We start from the raw sequence: 25,683 nt of genomic DNA, 5'->3' as shown, positions 1-25,683 counted from the left end.
CACTAAACACAAATGATGATGTTCCTCTGAAACCACTCATGCCTTCGTAAAGACACCACTTCTCGTTATCCAAAACAATCATAACAATTCTAGAAACTTGTCGTTATAGCTTCCTGTTGTCAAATGTCGGGCGCGATGTTAAAGGTGTAACAAAAAGCAGTTTACTAAACAAGTAAGCTTCTAATTTTTGTGTAAATTCCATCAAGCTAAAATTGTTAATGCTAGTTATCTCAGCTAATTAATATTTTCCTAGAAAAGTGCCTTTAGACTGTCCTCATTAACCTTAGATGTTCGATCAGAGAAAGATGTATGCTGCAGATCCAAAATTCCTTATTTGAAGTCAGCAAACCGTCTTTAAACTACGTATTCTCATACATTTCCCATTTTATGAATAAAAAAGCTCGGTACGTCGTAGTTTATACTGTTTTAATGAACAAAGCAGCTGTTCTTTCTAGGCTTATTTGTTTTTTCTAATGGATAACCGGGAATGTTTGACGCACACTAAACTTGACACCTAGGTACTTGTCTTGATAGTATGAGATTCGCATTTACTGAAGGCTCGCATTAATAACTTAGCCAGGAGAGTGTCCAACCTAGTGGCGCTCTATTCTAAGATATCTCCACGCATACGTAAATAATTGGTTCAAGTTCTACACAAAATCAGTAACCGATAAAGTAATACGGTGTGCATAGAATGGTGAAAAACGCATTTGAGAGAATTTGGTTCAACGAGCCATCGTAGTGTTTCATAGATCTCGAAACAGCTGCGCTACTTTTTCTACCATCGCACCATAATTTGAAATTTATCGGAAGACAATGAAGTGCACAAAGACTTAAAAATCCTTTACTATATTACATTGCACTTGCAGGTACTGTTGTTAGAGCAATAGCCCAGAAGATAGCAGTTTGTTTAGCCAGCGTTAGTGCATTTATCTGGGAGACGCAACGGTCATTTTTGACCACTAATTGCAGATAGTAAATGGATAAATAGATGAAAAAATAGAGCTTTTGAGTATCCAATATTACCTGCAGATGGCGTTTGTACGGGTATTCCGGTCCCTTCAAACATGTTGACAGCCAAACTGGTTGGACGCGTTCGCTTCTCTGTAGAGTCACACAAAATTTTCTGAATAAATTGCAATACAGTTTACCTGTACGTAACTATTTAGTTAGCAGTGTTCGCCGCCACTGAACAGAATTCGGCACAGCGCTGATATACGAATGCACCTAAGCATAAGGTGGCATCGCTACTTCAAATCCCACCAGCATTCAAAAGCGCTAAAGAACTTGTATGAATAAATTAAAAAGCTACTATTAGAACTCAGCTTGAACTATAAAAAAAATACTAATTGCTATCGAATGTACCGATAACGTTAATTTTTGGAGACGGCAAACTGATGCTTCAAAACATAGAATTCGATTATAAATAAAGAGCTTTCAATTTAGGCATAATTGATTATAAAGCCGTACGATTGCTAGAATTATCTATATAGAGTGTATGTGCATGAAATCAGGTCTACCTATATTGTTAATACAAGAAAATTTATATGGAAATAAGATACGCATAAGTTTGAATAACTGTTTATACAATAAGATGGCTTTGCTAGCAGTGAACTATTATTAAACGTTACAAAATCGTATATATTTTAAAGAGGTTTTTCGTACTCTGATTACTGTTTCTGCGTTAGTCCGAGCTAATAAGGACTTCGGCATGGATGCGTCAATTTTATTGCGACAAGTCACTGCTTGTCTCTGTTCCAAATGACTTACACATGAGTAGATATTTTAGCGCATATTTAAAAATTGATGATGCCACTTAGCTAAATTGCGTGACACAAAGCTTATTTCATTACATACGTGAAAAGCTGGACTAGATCATTAATTGTAGGATGTTTCTAATTTCATGTTGATCACTCCACAAAAAATGACAACGATGTCAGTGAATAATATCTATCGGCTGCTGATAGATGGTCTTTGATTACGAGCAACTCCCAGAAACTCATGAAAAATCGGCCGTGATATATATAAAAAAAAACAACTATGACAAAAACTTCCATCAGCTAAGTCTAGCGGAGTTATGCCATTGCACATTTTCCTACAAAAATGCATTTTAGTAGTCCTTATAGACTTTAGATGTCCGAGCGCATAAAGGTGTACTCCACGAATCCAAAATACCTTGTTTGAATTTAGAAAACCCCTTTTGAGACACACATCCTCGAATATTTCCTATTTTGTAAAAAAGCCCGGTGCGTCTTGTATATTATTTTAATTAGTAATCATCTTAGTTGATATTAATATTTTTAATTAATAGTATTCATTTTTAGGATATTTTTTAATTGTCAAAGCAACTACTCTTTTTACGTTTACTTCTTTTTTTCTATTGTTAAGATATTCGACAATTAACATCATTGCTATGAACAGAAAGGTACTCAGGAAATTATGCAGGAATATAGAGATATGACTAAAGTAGCAGGCACCAGAGCACCAGTGATGCTTATTTCCATAGCCTCCGCATTTTTGTACTGCACGTTGTCTTGCACTCTGGAAGAAAAAAATATAAAAAAGGCATCTCAATGCCCAGTTTTTTCACGAGGTCTAGACACGGCTAGGTGTTCCATGTCCCGGATGCTGTGGTTCGAATAAAATCATCAACGGGCACAACAAGTGCTCGACACTACTTATTATACAGTGCACAGAACATTGGTCTAAAGCACGGAGAAACTCTTTGCAAGAAAAGACCGGCTGACGACTGTTACTGCAAAAAAAAAGGAATCTTGCGGACCAGACATTGTGGAGGAGTTTACACGGTAAATTGGCTACAAGTTCAACTCCGTGAAAGCTCGCCCACTTGGTTCCGTCTTTTAATTCCTAGAAAGCGATTTTTAATAGACAGCGTGACTTCCAAATGAACCGTCTTATCTCAGGCTACAAGGCACTGATGCGACTAAACTTACCCATTGTAAGCAACGCAGGCACTTTATTTTTTAATGCCCTATATAGCTCGGACCATAGAGTGCTAGTTCTTCTTAAATGTTAGGCCTGAAGGTTTTCAAAAATATTTTAAGGTACGTTTGAAGGATATAGGACAAGGTTACTTGAGGGAATATCTTAGACATAAAAGAGAATTCGTCAAAAAAATAATGTAACCACTTCCCACTATCATAATGATTCCACGAGTGTACATACCCGTTTTGGTAAGTATGACAAGACTAGGTATCATCTGCAATAAACCATATTTTTTAGCAGTTTGTTTTTTAGGAGTATCGGTAGTCGTCTTCGATAAATAGTTGGCAGTCGTAATAATATTAACGTGTATATAAAATATCTCGAGTGTTACATTTGTACTTGGTCATTTAGTTCCGAATTTTTATTTACAAGAAGTGCCCCCAGTTTATATATTTCATTCATTGTAGATCAAAAGATCATTGTAGATAACCAGCTTAACGAATTGGCATATGTTACACATGCTCGAATCCTGACTAAATTTTTTTTTAAAACGCTTGACCCTAAAATAAAACTTACAGTGGACCCAAAGTTAAGCGACCTCAAATTTATTAACATATTGCGAATTTCGATGTAGTAAAAAGAGCATTTGCTATAAAATCAACCGTAAGGATATAATTTGCAATCAAAGATTTACTGAACTAATTTTTGCGGTTTTCAGAACCACAACAATGGCTTTGTTTTCTTTTGAAAGAAGATTTGGATCTCATCCCATTAAATAGATTGTTCGACTTTAAGCCAATAATATTTTTTACTTTTCTTCTACTCTTGTTAGACTAATTGTCTAAGATTTTTTGCCTCTTTTGGTAAAGGTTTGACCATAGATATTGGTCATCCGTGTATTCGTTGTAAGGCTTTTATGTCAACTACACTAAGAAGTTAGTCCTATACTCCCACGAAAAAGATTAAGCAATCCATGTCGAAATGCTTACCTGTTTTTTCAAATTTCCTCTTTAGCTTTTATTCGCGTGACAAACAACAATAGCTACGCTAGCAATTGACCACTATCGTTATTTTTGACAAAAAAATAGAAAAGTAGAAATTTCGATATAAGTTGGCATCATCTTTAGATTTAGCATGGAAAAGCCTATCGAATGCAGCTTTCTTTGACAGTCTACGGTGAACCCGCTTAACCGAGCTTCGTCATCATTATCAACTATGAATTCATCCTTCTAAGGTGGTCATCTAGAATATAAGAACATGTACAATAGCATCAAAGATAATCATTTTTTCAAACAACGTAAGAACATTTTTTTGCTAAAATTAAAGGATTTACTGAACACGATTGGTTTCAAATCTTTTTCCACACAGGAAAATACTTTAAAATCTTGAAAACGGTAGCGCTTTAAGAATACACTACGAAACAGAAGGCAAACTATATTGTCCCACTTTTTTTGATAAAAGTCACCGTTCTGGAGGCAAACAGGTTAAAAACTGCGTAAGCATTCTGCCTAATTTATATATACCAATGGGTAGTCTATCGTCCTCTAAAAACTATATTGTACTTAAAAAAAAAGGCGATAGGATTTAAATGAGTTTACATTTATTATCTTACTTGTCCCTTCTAATTTGAGTATCAAATACGATCTTTGCCAAATATCCTTTTAAGCTTTTAAGAAAAAGTCTGCGAAGATATTAGAAAGCTGAAGTACCCAGAAGGCGTCGGCCAGAATACTACACCATAACTTTCTCGTAGTGAAACGAGATTTGTATTATCATCCTCGAATTTCCTGAGCCACGAAAGCGACAATTCCGTTTGTTAACGTACCCTTTACGTCACTCTGAAGGAAATTTACAGCTGCAATAGTTTGTGCTATCCGTTTGGTACTCCAGGGACTGACAGGCATTATTTATAAAAGCTTCAGTCGTAGTTCTTTTATTAGGGCCAAGGTGTACTGTCAACGGCCGAAGGAGGTGATAAATAAACTTTGCACTAAGCAACTAAGACTAGTGAACAAAGATAAACTGCTCCTACCCTGCGACTGTGTTGGACCTCACACAGTAATGATCACTGTAGCAAAAATGCAAAAATTACAGGTGAAGACTCTGACATCCCACACTTCTCACACAGATTACAACCTTTTTTAAAATTAAAAATTAAAAAACTTAAAGAAATCGGTTTACTAAAAAAATCAAACTTACTGAAAGTGCTGTTGAAACTCTTATACCCTAGATTCCTAAAACTGCGGAATAAATAAGTTTACATTTAAATGTCAGAAGGTTAGAGATTATAAATATGAATACTTTAATGAAAAATAAATAGCTACACTTGTGAATAAGTTCAAAGGACAAAAGTTAACTATCTTGCTTTTCAATTTGGACAACCTAGTGTTATTTAATGCATAGCAGAGGATTGGGCACAGTTCAGGGCCAGATTGCCGAAAAGTGGAGGTTGCCCTGGTTTCAACCGTTAATACTAAAGCCAGGTTTCAGTCTAGGCGGTCGTCGGGACTGAAGCAAGGCGCGAAAAAGGCAGTTCGCCGTAAAGGGCTTCACAGAGGAGAAAGACCATACTGGTACTGGATGGAAAACAAGCGAGAATATACCGGGAGAAGATTGTACTACGATGATAGATAGACGTGTAAGAGCGCCAGGACAAATTAAGAACAATGGTGGTCACTTAAGAGGCGTCACGACGAAAGTGTTGTATCGTAAGGGCACTGCATGGGCGCAGCCACCGGTGGTGATCGTCGAGTGTGAAAAGCAAGGGTTTAAATACCGAATAGTTGCTATTTCCAACACTATAGGATGTAATTATTCTAGCCGCTAGTCTCACACCTAGCAATCACGCAAAGAGTCTATCTTTAAACCGAGCGCTGTATACGTTGAAATCCTGGTTGCGATTAGACCACTGAGAACTTTAATTAATTAAACTAACTCCATCGATGAGGTCAGAGGTTAGTTTTGTTGAAAATACTCAATACAGAAATGACGAATTTGTGTGTCGAGGATGAACTTTTTCCGTGCCGAACGTGCGGACGTACAGGGATCTATAGCTTGTTTCCTTTCTCATCTCTCTCCAGCAATAGATTATACAATTTTTGGTGTTTCGTTATTAAATTATATATAATAGATCCAATTTCGTGGTATAGATATCCTTATATGAAATGTGGCCTCGTTCCTACAGGTATATGCAATATTAAGTATCTCCTAGTTTACGGTTGGAAGTCCTGGCAAGATTGTGTAGCAAATTTTCCTGTCTAAAAGCAAAAAATTACCTGGTTGTTGAGTTTGTGGCTGAGGCGCAGCAGTGGACTCGATCAACCGGGAATCCAGAGTATCTTTGCAACGGACAATCACCTTGACCTATGGATATAGAGAAATATGCACAAAATATACCTGCTATTAGCAAATTCTGGCGGTATAACGTTTTTCGATGTGGAAAACTAACGCGTATTCCAAAATTTAAGATCGATTCTTCAAGGGATAATACGGGTCCACAACAGAATTTTTTGCAATGGAGCAATGGAGCCGATGTTTACATAGTGATGACAAGGCGGATATGTATCACTTGGGAAACACCCGATGGTGCGAGAACCACTGTCTCGATAGAAAAAGTGCATATAGAGCAGAGTCTGCTTTCCAGGATAATACAAATTTTTACCCAGACTTCAAATAAACCCCTTGGTAGTGATCAGTCAAATAAAACTAGCTCTAAATTCTTCGGTAAATTTTGCATTAATCGATTTTGTTTTTTAACTTAAAAATTAAATTTTGTTAGAGCTTCCCGTGCGGCACATAGCATCGTTTATTCGTCGGTACCAAACAAACTATTGGTTAACGTATAATTACTTACCTAACTTGGTATGATACCAGTAGGTAGCTGCACCAAGTAAGTAAAGTAAAAAAGCATAGCATCGCAAATATGAATACGTATCATCCTATAGAAGGTGTTTATAAACCTCAGTTAAAACTTACTATTACTACTATTAACTCCTGTTTACAGCGGAAATCTATTTTTAACAAAACGGTTCTGCTCTATACCTACATGATCTTTCTTTCTCCTTCGAGAGGTTGGTTCTCAACAATAATAATTGACATGTGTAAAGTTGCTTGAAGAATAACGGCGGTTTTATTAACTGATTCGCTTTTTTAATTCTTTGTTTGTTAATGGACTACTGTTATATACAACCGGCAAGTGTCCTCTTTGTTCTTTAAATCGATTTAAATCGCAAAAGAATTGTGCAAATCACAAATTATTGCTTTGATTTAGGGATGGGCCTGAGATGACAAAAATATTTTCAACATTTACTTTCTTTAACATTTATTATCCATATAAAAAAGCTGCATAAATAACCCAGGTTACTTTTTCATACGTGCTAATGACTCTGTACCTGGGAGACGTAGGTTTATCTAGCAATTACACTCGATTATAGATACTCCGTCCTATACTTCATACCTATTTCGAGTGGTTTTGACAACCCTTTGCCCTCAGTGAAAAAGGCATAAATGAGTGTTGCTGTTCCTTATCATCTAACATACCGATTTTTAGGGCACGAAGTAAACGTTTGTGATGTATTCAAAGCAATGTTAACAGTCTGGATAGAGAAATAAGGAGCTTCCCAATCGTCTATAGCACTTATTTTAAAAGCGAGAAGCAAACGAAGAGTTAAAAAGGAAAATAAGAAAAACATACTACTCTTTGAGTGACCTAATATCATTCTACTTTTACGCATATGTCGGCACTTAGCGACAAAATAACGCCTCATGGTCTTACCGGAAGTTAAACTTCTTCAGCTGAGATGTATTATTTTCAAATATTGGCCTCAATAAGCTGAAGTGTTGGAATATCCTGTTTTTGTACCAGACGGCAATTCGGAAAATCTGACGTACACTACAAAAGGCAGTAACATATTTGCATGTGTTTCTGCTGTTATTTTGAAAATCGTTTTTACCAGGTCATTACTGTTATTTATTAAATACGTTTTAAGTCAAATAATAACAAAACATAAGGTATGTTTATTACCAGTATCACAATATAGTATATTTCAGTATCATTAAGGATGACGTATACTGGGAGCGATCTGAAATACCTCTCATATCAATCTAGGCCACCATGATTTACAAAGAACTATTCAAGCGGATTTTCTATATTCAAAAACGGAATTTTGGGCTTCAAGAGTGTGTCCAACCCCGACGACTTTCCAAGGTTGATAAGGACCTCGGACGGCAAACAACTGGTTAATTGTTGTTATATTAAAAACAAGAACATATGACATTAACCCATAGCATATAGCAATATGCCGGGCACAGCCACAACGACATGTTTCTACACAGAATCATTGCGGATGACGACAAGCCGCACCCGACAATAAGCTTTTGCGAGTGAAATGGTTGCTCACCATTTACTTTTGGGTTGTCTGAGCTTTAGATGCAGCAATTTATACATATACTCATTCAGCTGAAAATTAGCTTGATTAAAATAGATAACGTGACCAAAAAGGCTTTAGGCATTCTCTTCAAAATATGATCAGCGAATGAAAAAAAAAACTTTAGATGGTCCTGGGTCTCTGATTGTATAATAAACTGTACTCTGTAGGGATGAAAGTGCAATTTTAGTTACAAAGGGCATCGCAGAGTGGTTTTTCGTATGCCGAGTTGTTAAACGCGACATCATGGTGAAATGGTTGAATCGGCATGCACACTGCTCCGTACTGCAGCGATGTTGTAACCTGTCCATGCGCTTTGTAGTCTTTCTGACCTTACTTCACTTGCGAATGAGCCGCTCTTTTAAACTTCTTTGATCAGTCGGCTCAGTATTATCGTCGTCAACTATTAGTATCGTCGATATTTTCTGCGGTACCTGGGAAGTCTAAATTATAGCGTCTTATCATCACAAGCCGCCAACGCCGCTGTAGTCATGGTTTGTCAGTCTGTTAGCCTTTTTTTATTTGCATCCACAGAGGAAGAGTTACGAAACGGGACGAAAACATTTACGCACTTCATATTTAGCGAAAAAAGATAATTCTCAAAAAAATACTCCAGATATCTTAACAAATGATGGTGCAAATACAATACTCTTGGCTGATATATAAATTATTATTAGCTTTTGATGTTTATGTAATTAAGGAGATTCGTTCTTAGTATGACATCGTCGTGAGTTTGTTGACCCATTCATTAATTTAACATACATTCCTATAATATAGATACAGGTAGGTAAACTCAAGTACCGCATTTGCACTTGTGGTCATACATAGCACCTTAAAATTCACACATGGCCCCTTTACTTTTTTATTATATAATGCTCTGATAACCTATTTTATGAGAGAAAAAGTTCTTGGAATAAACTCTTTGGTTTAAAGTAAAGAACCTGCCCCACTAGAAATAACCTGGGTGGATTCTGCTTGACTTTTATTTTTTCTGCAGGCCTTTGAAACACCATGACAAACATACAAGCAGCTACCAACCCAATTAATTTTCACAAATGATAAGATAGTTGACTCTAAGCCTGACAGGATTGGCGATTTTAAAAGCATTATACCTCTTAAAAAGGTAACCTTTTATAATTGCCCGGAAAAAATAAAAAACAGTTTCTAACTTTATAGATTTGGAAGGAATCGAAAACTGTTCTAGGGATTTCAGATATTGCATTAGTTTAAGGAATCTGAAAGCACGTAATGGAATATCGGTGCTCCGCAGCTTAGACAGTCTTGCTCTGCGCGACGATAAAGCAAACTGTTTGTTAGCTAGAAAAAAAAAATTCCAAAAAAAGAAGTACTAAAACCCAATGTATTTCTCCAAACCAAATGGGGATATTTGGAGATATCGAAACATAAATAAAATATGGAGACAGTTGGATAGCAATCTACCAGCAAAAGAAGTTCAAGATTTTTTTGCGTGGAGCGCAACACACAGCAGAAATCCTAAGTAGGCGTAATTTAGAGACCGATGAGAGATCAGGAATGCTTCAGGTACTTAGTCTTTTATGCCCTAAATAATACAATCACTGTTTCCTAAATCATGAACGACAACCCAAAAAATCTAACTTTCAGCCAGTAATGAGGCCACTCTGAATGTTCAGTAAATACTGTAGAAAAAATAAACCACAAAAAAACCTATGGTCCGCAAAATTGCCGCAGTCCGCATTGTGACTCATATAAGAACATTAGTGGTTGGTGAAATATGCGTGCACATTATAACTTATACATTATAACATTATACAACATTATAATATTATAACATTTAAACTTATGACCACTTTTTAACTCAGCTTTGAATATTTTGGATTACTATATTTAGGACATGCTGAACGAGACTCCAGTAAATCTCGAAATAACGTTGCTTCGTTCAATGTCGCTATCAAAAAAGCTTGCAAAAATAACTGTAGTAATATTTTATACAGGTTTGTGAGGAGGAGGAGGAAATTGGGGCTGTGATTAGGAAGAATGGAAGTTAAAATGAGTGAATATGTCCACTAGGATGTCTTTGTCGGCGCATGCAAAAAAATTGATCCATATATGTTTTCATTTATATACAGCTTACCTAAATACTGAAAAAATGATTTTTAGTTCAATCACTATTGTCATTCGATTAAGGGTCGCTTTTTCTTGTCATCCTCGGAGGTTGCCGTCCAGCTATTTTCGCCCTTAATAGCCGTTTTACCACGCGATCGGTTCCTGGTAGACGCGTCTCTTTCAGCTTCAACTTCTACGCCCCAAAGAATGTGCAGCACTGCAGTGTACAAGTCACATCATTGCACACACTAGCATCGCATGTGGTACAGGACATAGTCTGCGTTCACTTTGTGCTCATGGAAATTGTCGTAGCCCGTGAGTATCTTCGAAAAATGGTAGATGATAGCCTCAAAATCTCTCCCGTGCCGCTCCTTCTTAAGCTTCTTTGTTAATTTGTTAATCCAAACAGGAGTTTCTGTTGTAATTGATAGCTCGTGTCACAATTCTTCCAATAGTCTTCTCCTTAGCCTTGTCTCGGGTAGGACCCTCAGCTTGGCATACTTCTTTTTTCGACAATGATGTCCTATGGCACCGTTTTAATCCAAATAGTAACAGAGAGGGTCAAGGTAAGTCGATCTATTTTACTTATGGGAAGGGCAAGCGCTTGTTGCGCCTTTGTTAGAGTATACTTATCGTTCGCGAATTTTATGTTTTTACCTGATTTAGTATAGCGTGAAGAACTTTAGTCCACTACTGCCGTAAGCAGTTTCCTTCTCCATAACCCTGCTAAAACCTGCATGACCAAAGCATTTAAACCCTGGTCAAAACTTACCCCTAAATGCCTAACGACTTTGTAGCTTTACTGATCTGTCTTCTAAACCGAACGTCACTTATCTTTTCATAAGAGCAAATTGTCTCCTTCCCATATTGCCTCGCAGGTTTCAGGAGGGGTTTTATCAGAGTTATCTAAGCTCCCTTTGGCCGACCTATAAGGTGGCAGCGTAACTGAATCGGAAGCTCCTGTAGCGATTACTCTTTCTCTCTTTTGGTAAATTCTTCCTAGTTGCCTGTTAGTGTTGAGATTGAGACAGCGGTGGCTGGTACGTTTGCTCTTTAAGGTTGCTATGATAATGTGGTTAGGAAATTTGATTAGTTCAACGAAACTACGTGCGCTGTGTTTAAATTACATTGTAAGTTGAAATAAGGATTACCGTATTTTCCTCCTTGATTGATCTGAGGTGGTTCGACCTCCACCTTTGTTTTGACATATGAACCCTAATTTCCATTTAACTTTGTGGTTTTAGTATCCACATATTAGACAAAATAGATTTAAATTTGTGACTTGAGCACCCTTTATATTAATAAACGATCGTGTTGGCGATGTGGCTTTCTGCACTGCGTGTGAAGCAGCCCTTTTTTTGCCGTGCAGTGCCTTGCTTCATTTATTATGGTAAAGTACATGTAGCAGCGTTTGCAGTCAGATTTCTTTTTGGGACAATCACATGTTCAGTGACTTCTCCATTTCTGGTCTCGGTAGTTCTTACCTACACCGATAACCTTTTTTAAGTTCTACAGCTTGTTTCCTTGAGAGCCGAAGTCTTAGATCCAGTCTCTACCTCCACTCCTTATTTTAGCCTCATAATCGCTTCTACAATTTTCTGAGAGATGAACAGGCAGTTGATATTGTGTACTTGCAAGTTAAGCCGAGTTCTTGAAGACGCTCCAAGCGATTGGCAGATCGTATTACTGATGTCAGTTTTCGTTCTTGTTCTTGACACCTTTGTGACGGCGCATTGGTAAGCCTTTTTCCGCCGCTTGTTTCTAGCTACGGAAGGTCTGTCCCCGTCGAGAGCTGTTTCTTTTTTGTTTCTTCACATTCGCTTTTCATTGACCGTTTTCTGGGACTACATCATAATATTGATTGCTCTCCTTTCTTGTTGCATTCCTTTTAAGCTTGAGTTTTCGAGTTTTATTTACCTTAGAGGGATGTCCTTAAGCATCGTGTTTTTGGACTAGGCGGTGCTGTTAGCAACATTCGCCAATTTCTGCTCCAAAGCCTGCACTCCACGGTTGCTGCCAAAAACGTAAGAATCACAGAAATAGAAAGCTTTTGCGTTTCGTAAAGTAGGTTGTTTAGTGTTGAAACCTATTTCGCTTGTTTGCGAATATTCTATGTACCCGGTATACGCTTCTGCTGCTCAGACAACCCCCATTCGCCGCCTTCATCCTTTCTTGCACGGCGGTTGGTTGCGTTCTGGGAGAATCAAAAATATTTTTGTGGTGGTACACGTGATACGTCGGAAGAGCATATATCTGTATGTATCAACAGATTTCGAGAGCAAATACCAAACAACCTTAGACATGAGACCCACTCCCAACGCAGAAGCTATGCACGTCTATGTAGGCGAAAATGGAAGCAATGAATTAGCATTAAACATTTAGTTTGGCAACTGCATTACTTCTAAATTCTTTAAAGGTAGTAATTATGGTAGACCTTTTTCTAATCTGGAATAGCAGGCTACCGTATATTGCGAAGAGAATCGAATAAGAAGTGCCGGAAGTACTGATAACATTGTAGTTAAAACCACTTTAGTTGACAAGTTTTTCCTTAATATAGGAAAAACAGGAGCAAACATAATTTTTTATTCGCAAAGTTTAAATGCAAAGGTTCCAAACTATGTCCAACATTGGGCAATTCTTCTCCAGCGCTCGGGACTGTTGACCCATACTCTGATTTTGAATGTGGTCTAGCGGGTACCCAGAGTGAAATGGTTGGTATTTTTGGCAACAGTCGAATGGAAATGAGTACCATAGTTCGGACATACGGGACTCATCGCAGGCAAAATTTTACCCAAACATTTGACGAGAAGCAAAGTACTCGCACAATGTAAGCACACATGTCACGCAAGGAGCACAAAAACCGAAACTTCACAAACTGGCTGCCGTATTTCACTGGCGCTGATGATGAAATATTCTAAAAAATACTTCAGTATCATATATGTGCAACCAACCCAAGCTTCTGAGTCAGTATGGAACACCAAAAAAGTGGAAATTTATGACAACGTTTCTAAAATCAAGCAACGTTCAACATAATAATGACAACTATAATTTCGAACATTAATCCAGCTCAAAGCATGGTAAAAACTGTTGCATCTGATTTACCTTTACGTATTTAAAATAAAAACAAGCATTCTCTAGTATTTATTTGAGCAATGTAAGATATAGCATTGTGAAATAATCGTCTTTAAACATGAACAGGGGTTTCTCATACAAAACCCCATTGTGCGCTCGCGCACTGTACTTGCTAGGTAAATTTTCAGAAATCTCCTGTTATTTAAATAACAAATATGAATATTAATGTCGCGCTGGAGCTATAAATCACGGCCAATTGAACATACACAATTTCTTTGAAAAATAGCTGGAAAATGTACATCAACTTACAAAGAGACATCTTAACAAAAAATACTGCTATAATAGTATCAAGAAAACAAGGGGTTTCAATGGTTCTCCTACGGGCATTTTTCTTATATCTTTTTTGTTGTGGTCTGGTGTTTGCGGCAACAACTGTTGCTTCTAAGGCGTTACATAAACAGAAATTCCAAGCGTTTGCGAGAGATGTACTGTCTTTTCTAAACACGTAAGACATTTTGGAAAATAAATGTAAATAAACGAATTTTTGGACATGCATAAAAATGTAACACATATATATGTTAATTCACTCTACGCTTAAGATAATTTACTAATAGTTTGTTTCTTTTCCAGGATTTGGCCACCTTTCAGAGTTATTTATGATATAACGTAGTGGTACCTACAATACATTTAAGTAAACTCTGCCCTGTTAATTAAAAAGAAAATACTGATAAAAGCATATTCAAAAAGCCTAGATAGATATACCAACCTGTGTAGGGACGGCGATGGCTTCTGGTGCCTGTAGATGACTGTCGATTACAGTAACAGCGCTGGTTGCACCTGTGACAGAAATGATAGTAGTAGCAGCAAAGTTTTGAATTACAGGTTCAAAAGTTACGCGTGCTTATGGCACTAGAAAAAAAATTGGCCGCCATTAAGGCGCTATAAATAATGTATACGTAAAGCTCAACATAGATTAATGATTATCACTGCTACCGTCATGGATAGCGACACGGTCGGCAGTACAATTGGGCAGCTTCGTTGTTGATATGTTCACTACGAATATGCCTGTATACTGAGTAAACTTTTCAGGAAATGAAGACCCTTTGTGGGAAGGGAGTGAATTCATGAAGTGGAAATGAAATTAGAAATGGCTGGTATTTCTAACTCCTGTAGAAATTCAGATGGACGGCTATTTAACAAGGCCTGGAAATTCCATTCATCAGCACAATTTTCTACTGGTAACATCGCAAAGGGCCATGGTTTAAGAAAACATACACAATTTAATAATGCTGCTATACTGGCGCTGCGCTCTTTTAAGATGTTTATAAAGAAACATTTCGGGAGACACTGTTAGTTAGGCGGAAAAGCTTTCTCGATATACAACAGGGATGACTGGTGGAAAAGGCAAGGCAACTATGCCACCGATGGCTGCGACGAGATGTTACTAGAGCGGGCCTGGTCTGATCAAACCTCCTCGTTCAATATTTTTAAAGCGCACTAATTGGCCAAACCCTTGTCCCGCACAGTCGAGTGTTCTAAATGAATGCATAAAGCCAATTAACGCTTGATGTCAGGTTCTTGCGGTGCAGAAGATGATATTTACTTTTCAACAGGCTTTGACGGAACCACGCATCTGATCTTGGCTCTATCCGTAATAAGAATTTCCAAGGAGCCGTCTTCTTTGCCTCTTGCTGGAGAGTTGTATTTAATACTTGTCTGCACCCCATTAAAGCGGCAAAACCTTGCTTTCGGTTATACCTAAAGAAAAAAACGATACCATATAGCCATTTAGTTCGCACTTAGCTACCCGTAGATCGGCTTTGGCAGTATCTCGAGCTCGTCGATACCATCTTTGAAGATCAGTAGGTTGGAATACACTACGCAAGCACCTTACATCATCAACTAGGAAAATATCGAACCAGCGGCAGGCAGCCTGAGTCGGTATCTATCAGCAGTGTTCGAAGCCTTTCGGTCTGCATTTCATATGGTTGCATTTCAAATGCATTTTTTGCTTTTTCTTTTGAAAAATGCTGCTTTTTAGAAGATAACCCGTGCAGGTATGACAAGCAATATCTCGAACCCGCTGAGAACAACACTACAAGAGAGCGAAATCGTCATAAAGTACGGCGTCACCGAAACGGATTTTTTGAAGGAAACGACAAAAGCGACAAAGTCTGCTTCAGACTTAGCCCGCTTCTATTTCCGTAATCATCAACTATCTATTGAAGGGAACTAGGAACCGCCATCTGCAAGTAAATATTCCTGTATGTCAAGGTTTTTGAACTCGTGACCAACTCAGCTTCTATCCCCTGTATATTAAGTCATCTTGGATCTGAACCGTAAGGTATTCCTACAAAGGCCATACAGGGGAGAGGGGGGGTCACTAGGCCAACTTTAGTCTTCCGTCGAAATCTTAGAAAAGCTGGTTTACATTGCAGAGTGTCAGCCCGAATGTAAAGTAGTATACCCATGTTTCCTTCCATCGGTTGTTGGCTATTGGGTCTGTTGCATTAAAGAAATACAAATCCTCGATTCTTGTGTCTCCTACGGATAAAAAGTCATGCAGGACGTGTTGCTTGTTGCAACAGTTAGAGCCATCGCCATTACTTTACAAGTCTTGTACCAAACAAGACAAAGAACCGTGTGCAAAGAATACCGTGAGAATCGGTATTATTTGCACACGGCTACGATCGCTGCCACTATCGTACCAAGTGGGATAATATTGTGTTAGACGATTTAAGCCGAAATCGCAAACCGAGATTGCAAGCTCAGCCTAGAAATCAATTTGCGAAAGGCAGACGCAACAAAGATTTGTGCAAAGGTCCGCGATTATTTACGAAACATGTTATCAAAGGGCATGAAAAGCACTTGTATCAGCTGCAACGATAAAGGAACTGCACGATCTTTTTTAAAACAGTTTTTACCTTTCCTGACTAAAAAATAGGCCCTTGTAAGCCGTATGAAGTGTCGTAAGTGTGGAAGCACTTTAAGGTCAATTAACTCTGCTACCTCAATCGCGTAAAGCCGTCATATCGGTGAAGAATGGGTTTATTTACTTGTTCACTAGTATGCCACTTTTTGTAGAACAGCTCAGAAAATAACAGAGACCCAAACGTCAATTTATCTCGTCCCGTAACTTATGAGTTTCATGATATTGCGCGTAAAATCTTTCACTATCCCAAAGATGACTGCCAATGCCATCAACACTGTTCAGCAACTTCTAGCGGGCCACTGTTTTATTATTTGATTCGATGCATGGCATTATAAATGAGGCAGGCTTTCATTTATTTGATCTAATTTCACATTTTTGATTTCTTTGCACCAATTTATATTAACCCATAACAAACATATCTACTAACGTAGTCGATCCAACCTATGGGAAATAACGTGTTATTCACGTATGAAAAGGTTACGCATTGCTCCTAGTGTCAATTATCGGTTAAATCTTATAGCCTCAAGTTGTTTAAAATCTATATATTTAATTTTGAATGTATGAACAGAGTGGAGGCGGACATAGGTAAACCATGTTTCTGCTGTTTAAGGCGACTATGAATAGAGTTGTAACGCCATCGTTGCAAAATAGGCGTATGCTTATGGCAGTTATCTCAATACATTTGTTTTATACGAGTAGCTGGTAAACTAATTATTTGCCAGATTTACCTGTATCTACTGCAAGCTTTCGGAACTCTTATTATCGATTTTTTTTACATGTTTTTACATTTTTTTTTTACAGTTTTTACATGTTTTTATTTTTTTAATTTTTTTTTAGATGTTTTTACAGTTATCAACGTCATTTAGTTGCCTTCGGTAATCGCAGCTCACGGATTACCACTTACATCTTTAAAAGTCCCCACTTGAATCAACAGGTCTAAGGATGGTAGCATAATGTTTTTCCTTAAAACGAGAAATATATTCGTTAGACATTGACTATTTTTCATTTCTTGGCAAATCAATTCACTTGGCATGTGCCTCGTTGAAGAATCGTTGAAAACGGTGTATCCATATTAATAAAAGCTATTGCAATAAACAAAAAATAATTCCAATGAAACTTTTTTTACGCCGGGTTTATATTAAGCGGCCTAGTAGAAAGTACTATCCCAGATCCAGTCGAAATGTTTTTATACAGGCATCATGTTTGCAAAGATCGTCACATTACTAGTTATATTACAATTTTAGCAAGTGATTTGTTGTCGCTAATTATTAGTAGTAACAATCAGCGACAACAAATAGCATTGATAGCTACGTACTGTATATCTGTACATTCCCCTACCAGAGGATATACTTTGGTGGTTAGTCCCATATCATCAATACAGCAGATTCATATCTTACTTAATCATATCGGTCTATATTCTGAGTAAGAATTTCTGATTTGCTGATAGCTTCGAACACGAGCTCTTTTCGGTGCGTTGATATCCAAATTTGAACAGTGATTTCCGTGTTTGATATATCCATTTAGATTTCTCCTCTGCACTTTCCTTCGGGACTTCAGTTTAAATATATTTTTCATAAAATAGGTAAAAATTACTAACCTGGTGTAGCCGTAGCAGGAGCTCTAAGCCGGCAATTATTCGGCGAAGAAATACCACTCTGACGTTGTTGAATACACGAATGTTGTTGAAGGAGTTTTTCAAGTTCTTTTTTGGCTTGTTTTAATGAATCAAGTTCTCCGCGTAATTTTTTCTGTGTACCTTCTAGCCCGTCCACCTCATCCTGCAGTTCTTTCGTCTGATCCACACGCCTTTGTCTAAAATGTGGAACCCAAAGGATAGAATTACACTTCTGTTGTGAACTATCTGCTCTTATACAAACGAATGAGAGGGCTTAAAAAGGAAAAAAAAAAGCCAAAAGTAAGTAATACATGAGCCTAAGCGAGGACAAGTAAATAAGCCCATGATCTGAAAGTTAAAGATGATCAGCATCTCGAGTAGGGTTATAATGCTTCGTATCATATACAGAACTCTACAGGGATATATGTATATATCCTTGTAGAGCCCTGTATATACTCGAAAGCACGTCCTACGTGCGTAATTTTATCCACAGGGACTTACCATTGATTAGCCAATGTTACAGCTCAGAACTGGATATTATTCACTAGGCTTTAGAGTCCTAGCTTATATTTTATGAAACGATAAATATTTAGGTTTTACATTCAGTACTATTTTTGAGTACCGTTTTAAGCGGCTAGCTTTAAGCGCAAAGCGAAAAGTATCTACATGCGTGTTCAAACCAAAACTATCGCATATATTTTTAAGTTGCATCTCATTTACATCATCGTAGATCCTTTTATTTTTCTCCTTCTATTTTTTAGGCCGATAATCTGTCTAACTACCTCACTAAACCGTTGCGAAAACTGTGAAACATGATTAGCTATAATTGCAACTATACTGCGCTTGCCTGGTGAAAAATGTGCCCTGCGGTCAAAATGGTATCAATATACCACCGACATTGGTGGTAACAGGTGTCAATAATGGTACTGAGGTGGTCTCAAAAACCCACTTTGATATCAAGTCCATGCGAATTTATGTGTGGGCACTTTCTTCACAAAGCGACCAATTGTATTCTTGAAACAGTCTCCATTTTTTAAAGTTTCCGTGATGGTTTAGTGAACAATAGAACCGATTAACGGCCTAAGCCTGCTATAAACTGGTAAAGGCTTGAACTCTAGAAAATAAAAAATAAAAAAAAATAAGACTAGAAAACACTATCTTTCCCTCTCTAGTAAACAATAAAAACATCCCCTTTTCAGCTGAAAAAGAAATGGTCTCGCTATAAATTGAATTAATACTCGCCTTCAACAATTCCACTGCATGTCATCGCGATAGCATTACTATTATAAACATGTGTTAAACCACTGAGAACATAACACTGTTGACGTGCGTCAATATGATACATTTGACACACGTCAAATGTAATACCGAATGAGAATCTATATGTACGTGTTTGGCGGTAAGATTCTGTAAAAGTGGAGTATGACATTGAATAATACGGAGAGCTTCATACATTTATTAGCAGAAAGGCAAATCTTATGCCGAATACATTGCGAAATCCAGAAGACTAATTCTGTAATGCCGCTTTTGAGACTATGACACTCTAAAGAACTGTACAGATGAAAACCCGTTGACTTCACAGATTCGCAGCTAATTTGTCGTAAAAGAAATACATCAGGTCTAATCGGAGCAAAGAGCAGAAAGAACAGTTAGTTTGAGCGGTCTGATTGAATTATTCATAATAAATAATTTCAGTGCATAATCTTGGACCATTTTTATTGACCAAATTATGAGAACGTTAATAGCGGTCTTATCCTTCTTTTTAACTGATTTTTTAAGGAGTATGCAAGGCGGTTCCACAATAATCTGGTAAAACAATATGTAGTTGAACTAAAAAATCCTTGCAGACGATTTTATCAAAATAAATAAACCAAAAAGTGTTAAATCCTACTTACTTTAGAAATATTTTAAGATGACTTTAAAGACTAAATTATTTTTTAATCAAAGGTTGCTTCTTCGGGTCTATAAGAACATATTCGTTTCTAAAGCTTTAGATAAATAACCCGACTCATCGAGGAGATATTCTATTAATAATTTATGGTAGAGTTTTTCATACCGACATCTTGCCGCAGCGAGTTTATTCCTCTCCCGTCTCTGACGTCGTCTTTCTTCTTCTTCGGGCGGCAATCCCTCATCTTTTAGATTTCGTCGGGACGTGGAAGGATGACAACTTTGTTCATGTGCGGAGCTTGGCGTAAAGGTCGTGGTACCTCTTGACGTTGCAGCACAATTTGACAACGCAGTTCGTCTCTTATTTGCGGTATTTGCTCCATTGCAGTCCTCCACTGATCCAATTAACGAGGGCACTGATGTTCTGACATTCCAAAAAATATACATTGCTTGGGTCATAATAAGCTCATGTACTAAACGCCCAATCCAGTTTGCAGAATTCAATTTTTCGTAATATGACTTAAGCTTTAAGAAGCAACTGCGTGTAAAATAATATGTATTAATATCTATTTTCTATCGTACAAGACATTTTCCAGTCTACCGTTTACATAAACTACCTAGATGGCTTGCACATTACAACAAATACAAGGTTTCAGGAATATGTTGTATACAGAATATATGTTGAAATACTTTATCATGTTTATTGAACTCTAAAGGCGGTAAGTACAAACTAACCAACCAAATAGATTTTAGAAGGTCACAAGGGAACTCTACTAGTGTTTAATTCATATACAACAGATTTCAATACAAAGTGTGAAGTATTTGTGCTTCATTATACGAAGCGAAAATACTGAAGCTATTATTGCTTTAGGAAGAGATAGAAAAACCGAACGTGCATTTGAGCATGCAATCTATATTGGCCGCCTCGGAGAGTATCGTCTTGGATAATAAAAAAAACTCGTTATAGCATTATTTCCTAAACTTTGACTATACACCTTCATGTAAGTGTTTTTGTGTAATCTTTGTATAGTAAAAGTTTTTGTTGTTTTCCTTTCAATGGCATATTTCATAGATACTTTATAAATTGTATTGCTATCAGTATAAAACTATACTATTCAAACAGTTTAAGTATATAGGTTTATTTAATCTGAAACGATTCCTTAAAGTAAACGGATTGGGCTAATTTTCTGTAGATCTCCAGGGAAAGTTTTGTTGAAGATAAAGCTGGTTAGGCAAATATATTTTTCCCTAGAATACAAAACTTATTGGATCCATGCATGTTATTTTGGCTGGTCGTAAACCAGGACAGCAACTTCTTTTTATTTTTCCACGTATCAAAGCGACGTCGCACCGCCGTTTATAAGCACTAAGGTAATCACCAGCATCGTCTGCCCTGATATATCACTAAATTCACAAATGTAGATTTGCGTAAAAACCGTGTTGTTTTTACTCTTTTTTTTCTTTACTTGTTTTTATTAAAAAATTCAGGTGTGCTTAACTTGTGTTGCGCGAAAGGTTTTGTTTAAACTAGTATGTCAAGACATTAGTAATTTCGGTTTCTTCATTTAACGTGAAACAGCTCTTCATTTGCACTCTGACAATAAATAATTGATCATAAATTCATTGTCACTCTTCATGAACTTCTCCTACTTTTTTAGGTCTTCTTTAGGAAAATTTTTAGTCTGTTATTGCGTATCTCATCCTACCGGGTTTTTAGACCCTCTCCAATATCGAATGTACAGTTGCTAAATTTACTTGCCAGTAATTGGAAAGGAAGATAATCTGTTAGAGCGTGGTGTAGAGTATATGGTGGATGCAAATTAACCTTCCATTTTAGCGCTCTCGCAGTGTCTTGATAGCCATTGCTATGTGCGGCTTGGCATTGTCTCTGAACGTAAATGGCTATTTCGTCTACCACGTTTTTTCTGTTGTACGACCTTATTTGCTTAATGAAACTGGGCCATATGCAAGTTTTTATTAACCGTCTCTTCTGAAATTTTCAGTGCATAAGACCATTCCAGTGCCAAGCAAATCATTGTCTCGTTAAGGTCCGCTTAATTCTAAGCTTTGGCGTATCTTCTGGGGCTCCAAAGAGGCTTTTTTGCTCTATGTCGGCGTGGAGACGACTTCTTATAACCGGTGACAACTCTATGTAAGAGGCATCAAGCACACCAAGCAACATGCGGCTGCATAATGCTTGGTGCCGGGCGAGATACTGAGAGACGATGGAAAACCGTCTTTCTTAGTTAATGGGGCAATTACTCCGAATTTTTAAGAACCCCTCATATATTTAAGGCGCCTGTAATCAGTTATATAGCTGCAATTCATTTCCCCACTAAATTAATGAACTCTTTGCCGATTATCTCCTTTCAAATGTGCCTTCAGTTGACCTTCATTAACGTCAAATGGCCAACCGGGGCAGGGTCAACCTCCAGGTACATGATGCCGTTCTTAACTGCACAAACTATTCGTAAACAGTTTTCTCAGAAATAGTGCTCGATATAAACGGCACAAATATCCCGCGCTGCTTCGGTAGGTATTTTCGCAAAAGGCGAAACAGAATAATCAAAAATGCACTTTTTTAATAATATATCAAAGTGAACAATTAGTGAAAAGGTAAAACGGAAAAAATATTACGACAAATTAACGTAGTAACGTTTCAAAATAATTGATTGTGAAAAAAGAGTTTGTATTTATTAGTATTAGTCTTATGACTAGGAGTTATTTGAGATTGCCTATAATACAAATATAATTGGCCCTTTAACTTCAATCTTTATATACGTGAAATGAAATGAAAATAATAGCAAAACAGCAACGAAGCAAAGCCTGCGCATTGGGCTTTATTAGCAATTAGAATGCAACTCTGGGGCCAAGCCCAAAATGTCCGCAAGAGTTTACTGTAGGTATAATTTCATTGATTAAGATATACTCGTATTTCTTTCAAGTATTACATATCACAGTGCAATTTTGCACAACTATTGTAATATCATTCTTTGTCAACTTATATACCTCATTAATTACACATGTGGATTCCGTTTTTTGACTATGGTAGCGGACCACACAATAAGAAACTGACCCTTGCCAACAATTTCGTTTAACGATCAAGAGAAAATATAAAAATAAAGCTCATCCAGAGACACGCTCGCAAATCACGAACCACATTAAATACGACTGTTGTTACCCTTAGCAACTATCATCATCAACCTACAGAATACCTGAGACATTTGCCTTTTTGATATTCTGCTATTCGTTTGATTGTAGGATTGTTAATTTTTAAATACTTTAACTATAAACTGCAAATGATTCAGTCCGTCAACGGCTTTGAAAAAATTAAAATTATCTTCTTTATGTTAGTGTGTACAGCCGTGTGGACCATTTCAATGAGTTGAGTGAGTATGCATTTGTCTTTTGAAACCGCATTGGTGTATATGATAGTGATGATGAATAATTAAATTGGTGTTTTATAATGAGCTCTTTAAAACTATACAAGTGATACATAACTGCTCAACCGAGAAGTAGTTATCGATGCTTGACTTTAAATGTTTCTTATGAACTAATGGTACAAGGAATGTAAAAAAAGTTTAGAAATAGCTTCATCCAAAAAAACCAATTATGATAGCGTCCACGGACGTTAAGCCATGACCAAGGCTATATATGTATAAAATTATTTGGGAATAAAATGAAATAGAATTTAGCGAATAGCTGTTCGATTCTATTTAACATGGCTTTCTTTGAGGTTTACACACGCGGACAGCTTGTTTCGGACTGCGTTAAGTTGGTGCTCCATATTATATTACAACTACACCAGACAAATACGCTTTAGGCATATTGAAAAGGGACCAGAAAATCAAGGTAATGATTTATTTTAAATTGTAATTATTTCAAACTTCATCAGAAACACACCTGGTAACATCAGAAATTTGAGGGAAGTTTAAATGACCCTGTTGAAAGTCCACGACACTGGAATTAGTAATGTCCCCTGCTGTACCCGATCTCGAAGCGGTCGAAGGCAAAAGACCTGGATCTGTCCACGGAGTCTGAACCCAGCCTGCATCTTCTTCAATTATTTCTTGTTTTACCTAAGTATCGGCAAAAAAGGAAAAGGTTGTTCACTTAAAAAGACAAGTGGAAAGCTTTTAGACTGATATATAATAGGTACAAAAGCATATGTACCTAAATATACGATTCCAAATCTGTTTTGTAGAACGCGAAGACAAATCATAATCTAAACAAAACTTACATTGAATTTACGACAACATCAGTACAACAGAATGAAGAATATCTACGTCCAACAAGGCACTTATTTCAATTAGTTTGTATTTTCTGGACACATAACAATGTAGTTTTATAGTAGAGAGGCTATATTAAATAGAAACGACCGCCTTTGCAATTATTTCGTTTCTTTGCATGTTTTACAAGTCTTTAGTTTATGTATGCATCATACACAACTTCCATGACTGAGGGTTATACAAGCGCTCTATGGTGTGGCCATGTACATATAAACCTGTAAAAACACTACGAGCATAAATGTTACCGAACTACTAACTTAGACAATGCTGACATTTAATGAAAGACTTGATGATTAATCCTGGTATACAGGAAAACAGTGTCCTGTTAGTTCTTTGTAATTTACTGAAACATTGAATTAGTCCTTTTACATGGGATTCTTGAAAATATCAGAGAAAAAGAAATACCTCAATGTCGTGTCGTTCGCGCTGGAGTGTGCTCACAGCGTTGTCTTCGAGACTGTTGCTGTTTGGGTTTGTCCCGACCACGGGGGTAAGTACACCTTGACTGTTGTGGGTTCCGTTGGAGGCAAACTGCTGCACTATTACAGAGGGAGGTGCAAACCCGGCTGCCATTTGGTGCTCCATAGGAGGTTGAACCTTCATTTGATTACATTAGAAGTCATTTTAGACGGCATTGCTCATCACTTTAGTTTAAAAAGCGACCTCTCGTGATGTTAGTCACCATCTTGATAAGTGATAATAAACGAATATGTTACATACAATTAACAATGTATTTAATAACAATGCTATGAAAAACATTAAAAGGCCTTATGCTATTATTCAAATGGAATTTAAACATTTTTAATAAAAAAATTATCAATTACTTTCGTATCACATGAGAACGTACAGCTACTTTCAATATGTAAGTTACAGATAAAACGCGATTCATTTTTTGTCTACTTTGGAAAATGTAGTGCTTGGGCAGATGAAACTGTGGTGAAAAATAAACTAATTACTTTCCTTCTTTATCGTCCAGGAGAAGTCTGATACGATATGAAAACATACTTAGACGTTAAAAATAGCTCTGTCTTTTGAAAATTAATCAAAGATTAATTTCTTTATTCATGCACCAGACTTCGGACTAGCGTGGACCCAAAAAGTCCTAAAAGCTTGATAATATCCACTTTTTAAACCAACTTTCCCTCACTATAAAAACGGAATAACTTATACCGATTCACATTCCACTAAATATTTCAGATGAGAGAGCTGAGGACATACAGTGCCCTGTAAAAAACAAGTGCAAAGTGGATCACAGGGAAGTTACCTATTATACTGTATCATGTACATGAATCTCAGATTCGGGAATTCTAAAATAATGGCGTGGTATGATATTACGTATATTAGTATCAAAAACTGCCTTTGCAGCGGGTTCTTTCATCCAATATTCGACCATCCAAGTATTCAAAGCGACATGTTCAATAGATTAAT

The 25,683-nt window shown here is 37.0% G+C and overlaps 1 protein-coding gene across 3 annotated transcripts in view; it reads right to left on the bottom strand.

Moving 5' to 3' along the window:
- The window catches only part of LOC111261248 (uncharacterized), a 47,322-nt gene that overhangs the window by 7,568 nt on the left and 14,071 nt on the right, over positions 1-25,683 (bottom strand). For 2 of the 3 annotated variants that reach the window (XM_022834585.2, XM_086968628.1), the window contains exons 3-9: positions 24,661-24,852; positions 23,870-24,045; positions 20,133-20,390; positions 18,059-18,273; positions 14,296-14,366; positions 6,222-6,309; positions 1,027-1,104 (exon numbers count right to left, since the gene is read on the bottom strand). In XM_022834585.2, coding sequence (XP_022690320.1) covers positions 1,027-1,104; positions 6,222-6,309; positions 14,296-14,366; positions 18,059-18,273; positions 20,133-20,390; positions 23,870-24,045; positions 24,661-24,852 — 1,078 coding nt within the window. Of the gene's footprint in view, positions 1-1,026; positions 1,105-6,221; positions 6,310-14,295; positions 14,367-17,365; positions 17,424-18,058; positions 18,274-20,132; positions 20,391-23,869; positions 24,046-24,660; positions 24,853-25,683 lie in introns of those variants that run through there. The other variant, XR_015311429.1, reaches the window with a different exon arrangement.

The sequence above is a fragment of the Varroa jacobsoni genome, unplaced genomic scaffold, assembly GCF_002532875.2.
Source record: "Varroa jacobsoni isolate VJ856 unplaced genomic scaffold, vjacob_1.0 scaffold_537, whole genome shotgun sequence".
NCBI lineage: Eukaryota > Metazoa > Arthropoda > Arachnida > Mesostigmata > Varroidae > Varroa > Varroa jacobsoni.
Note: the sequence above shows the minus strand (reverse complement) of the source record. Positions and strands in the feature narration are given on the sequence as shown.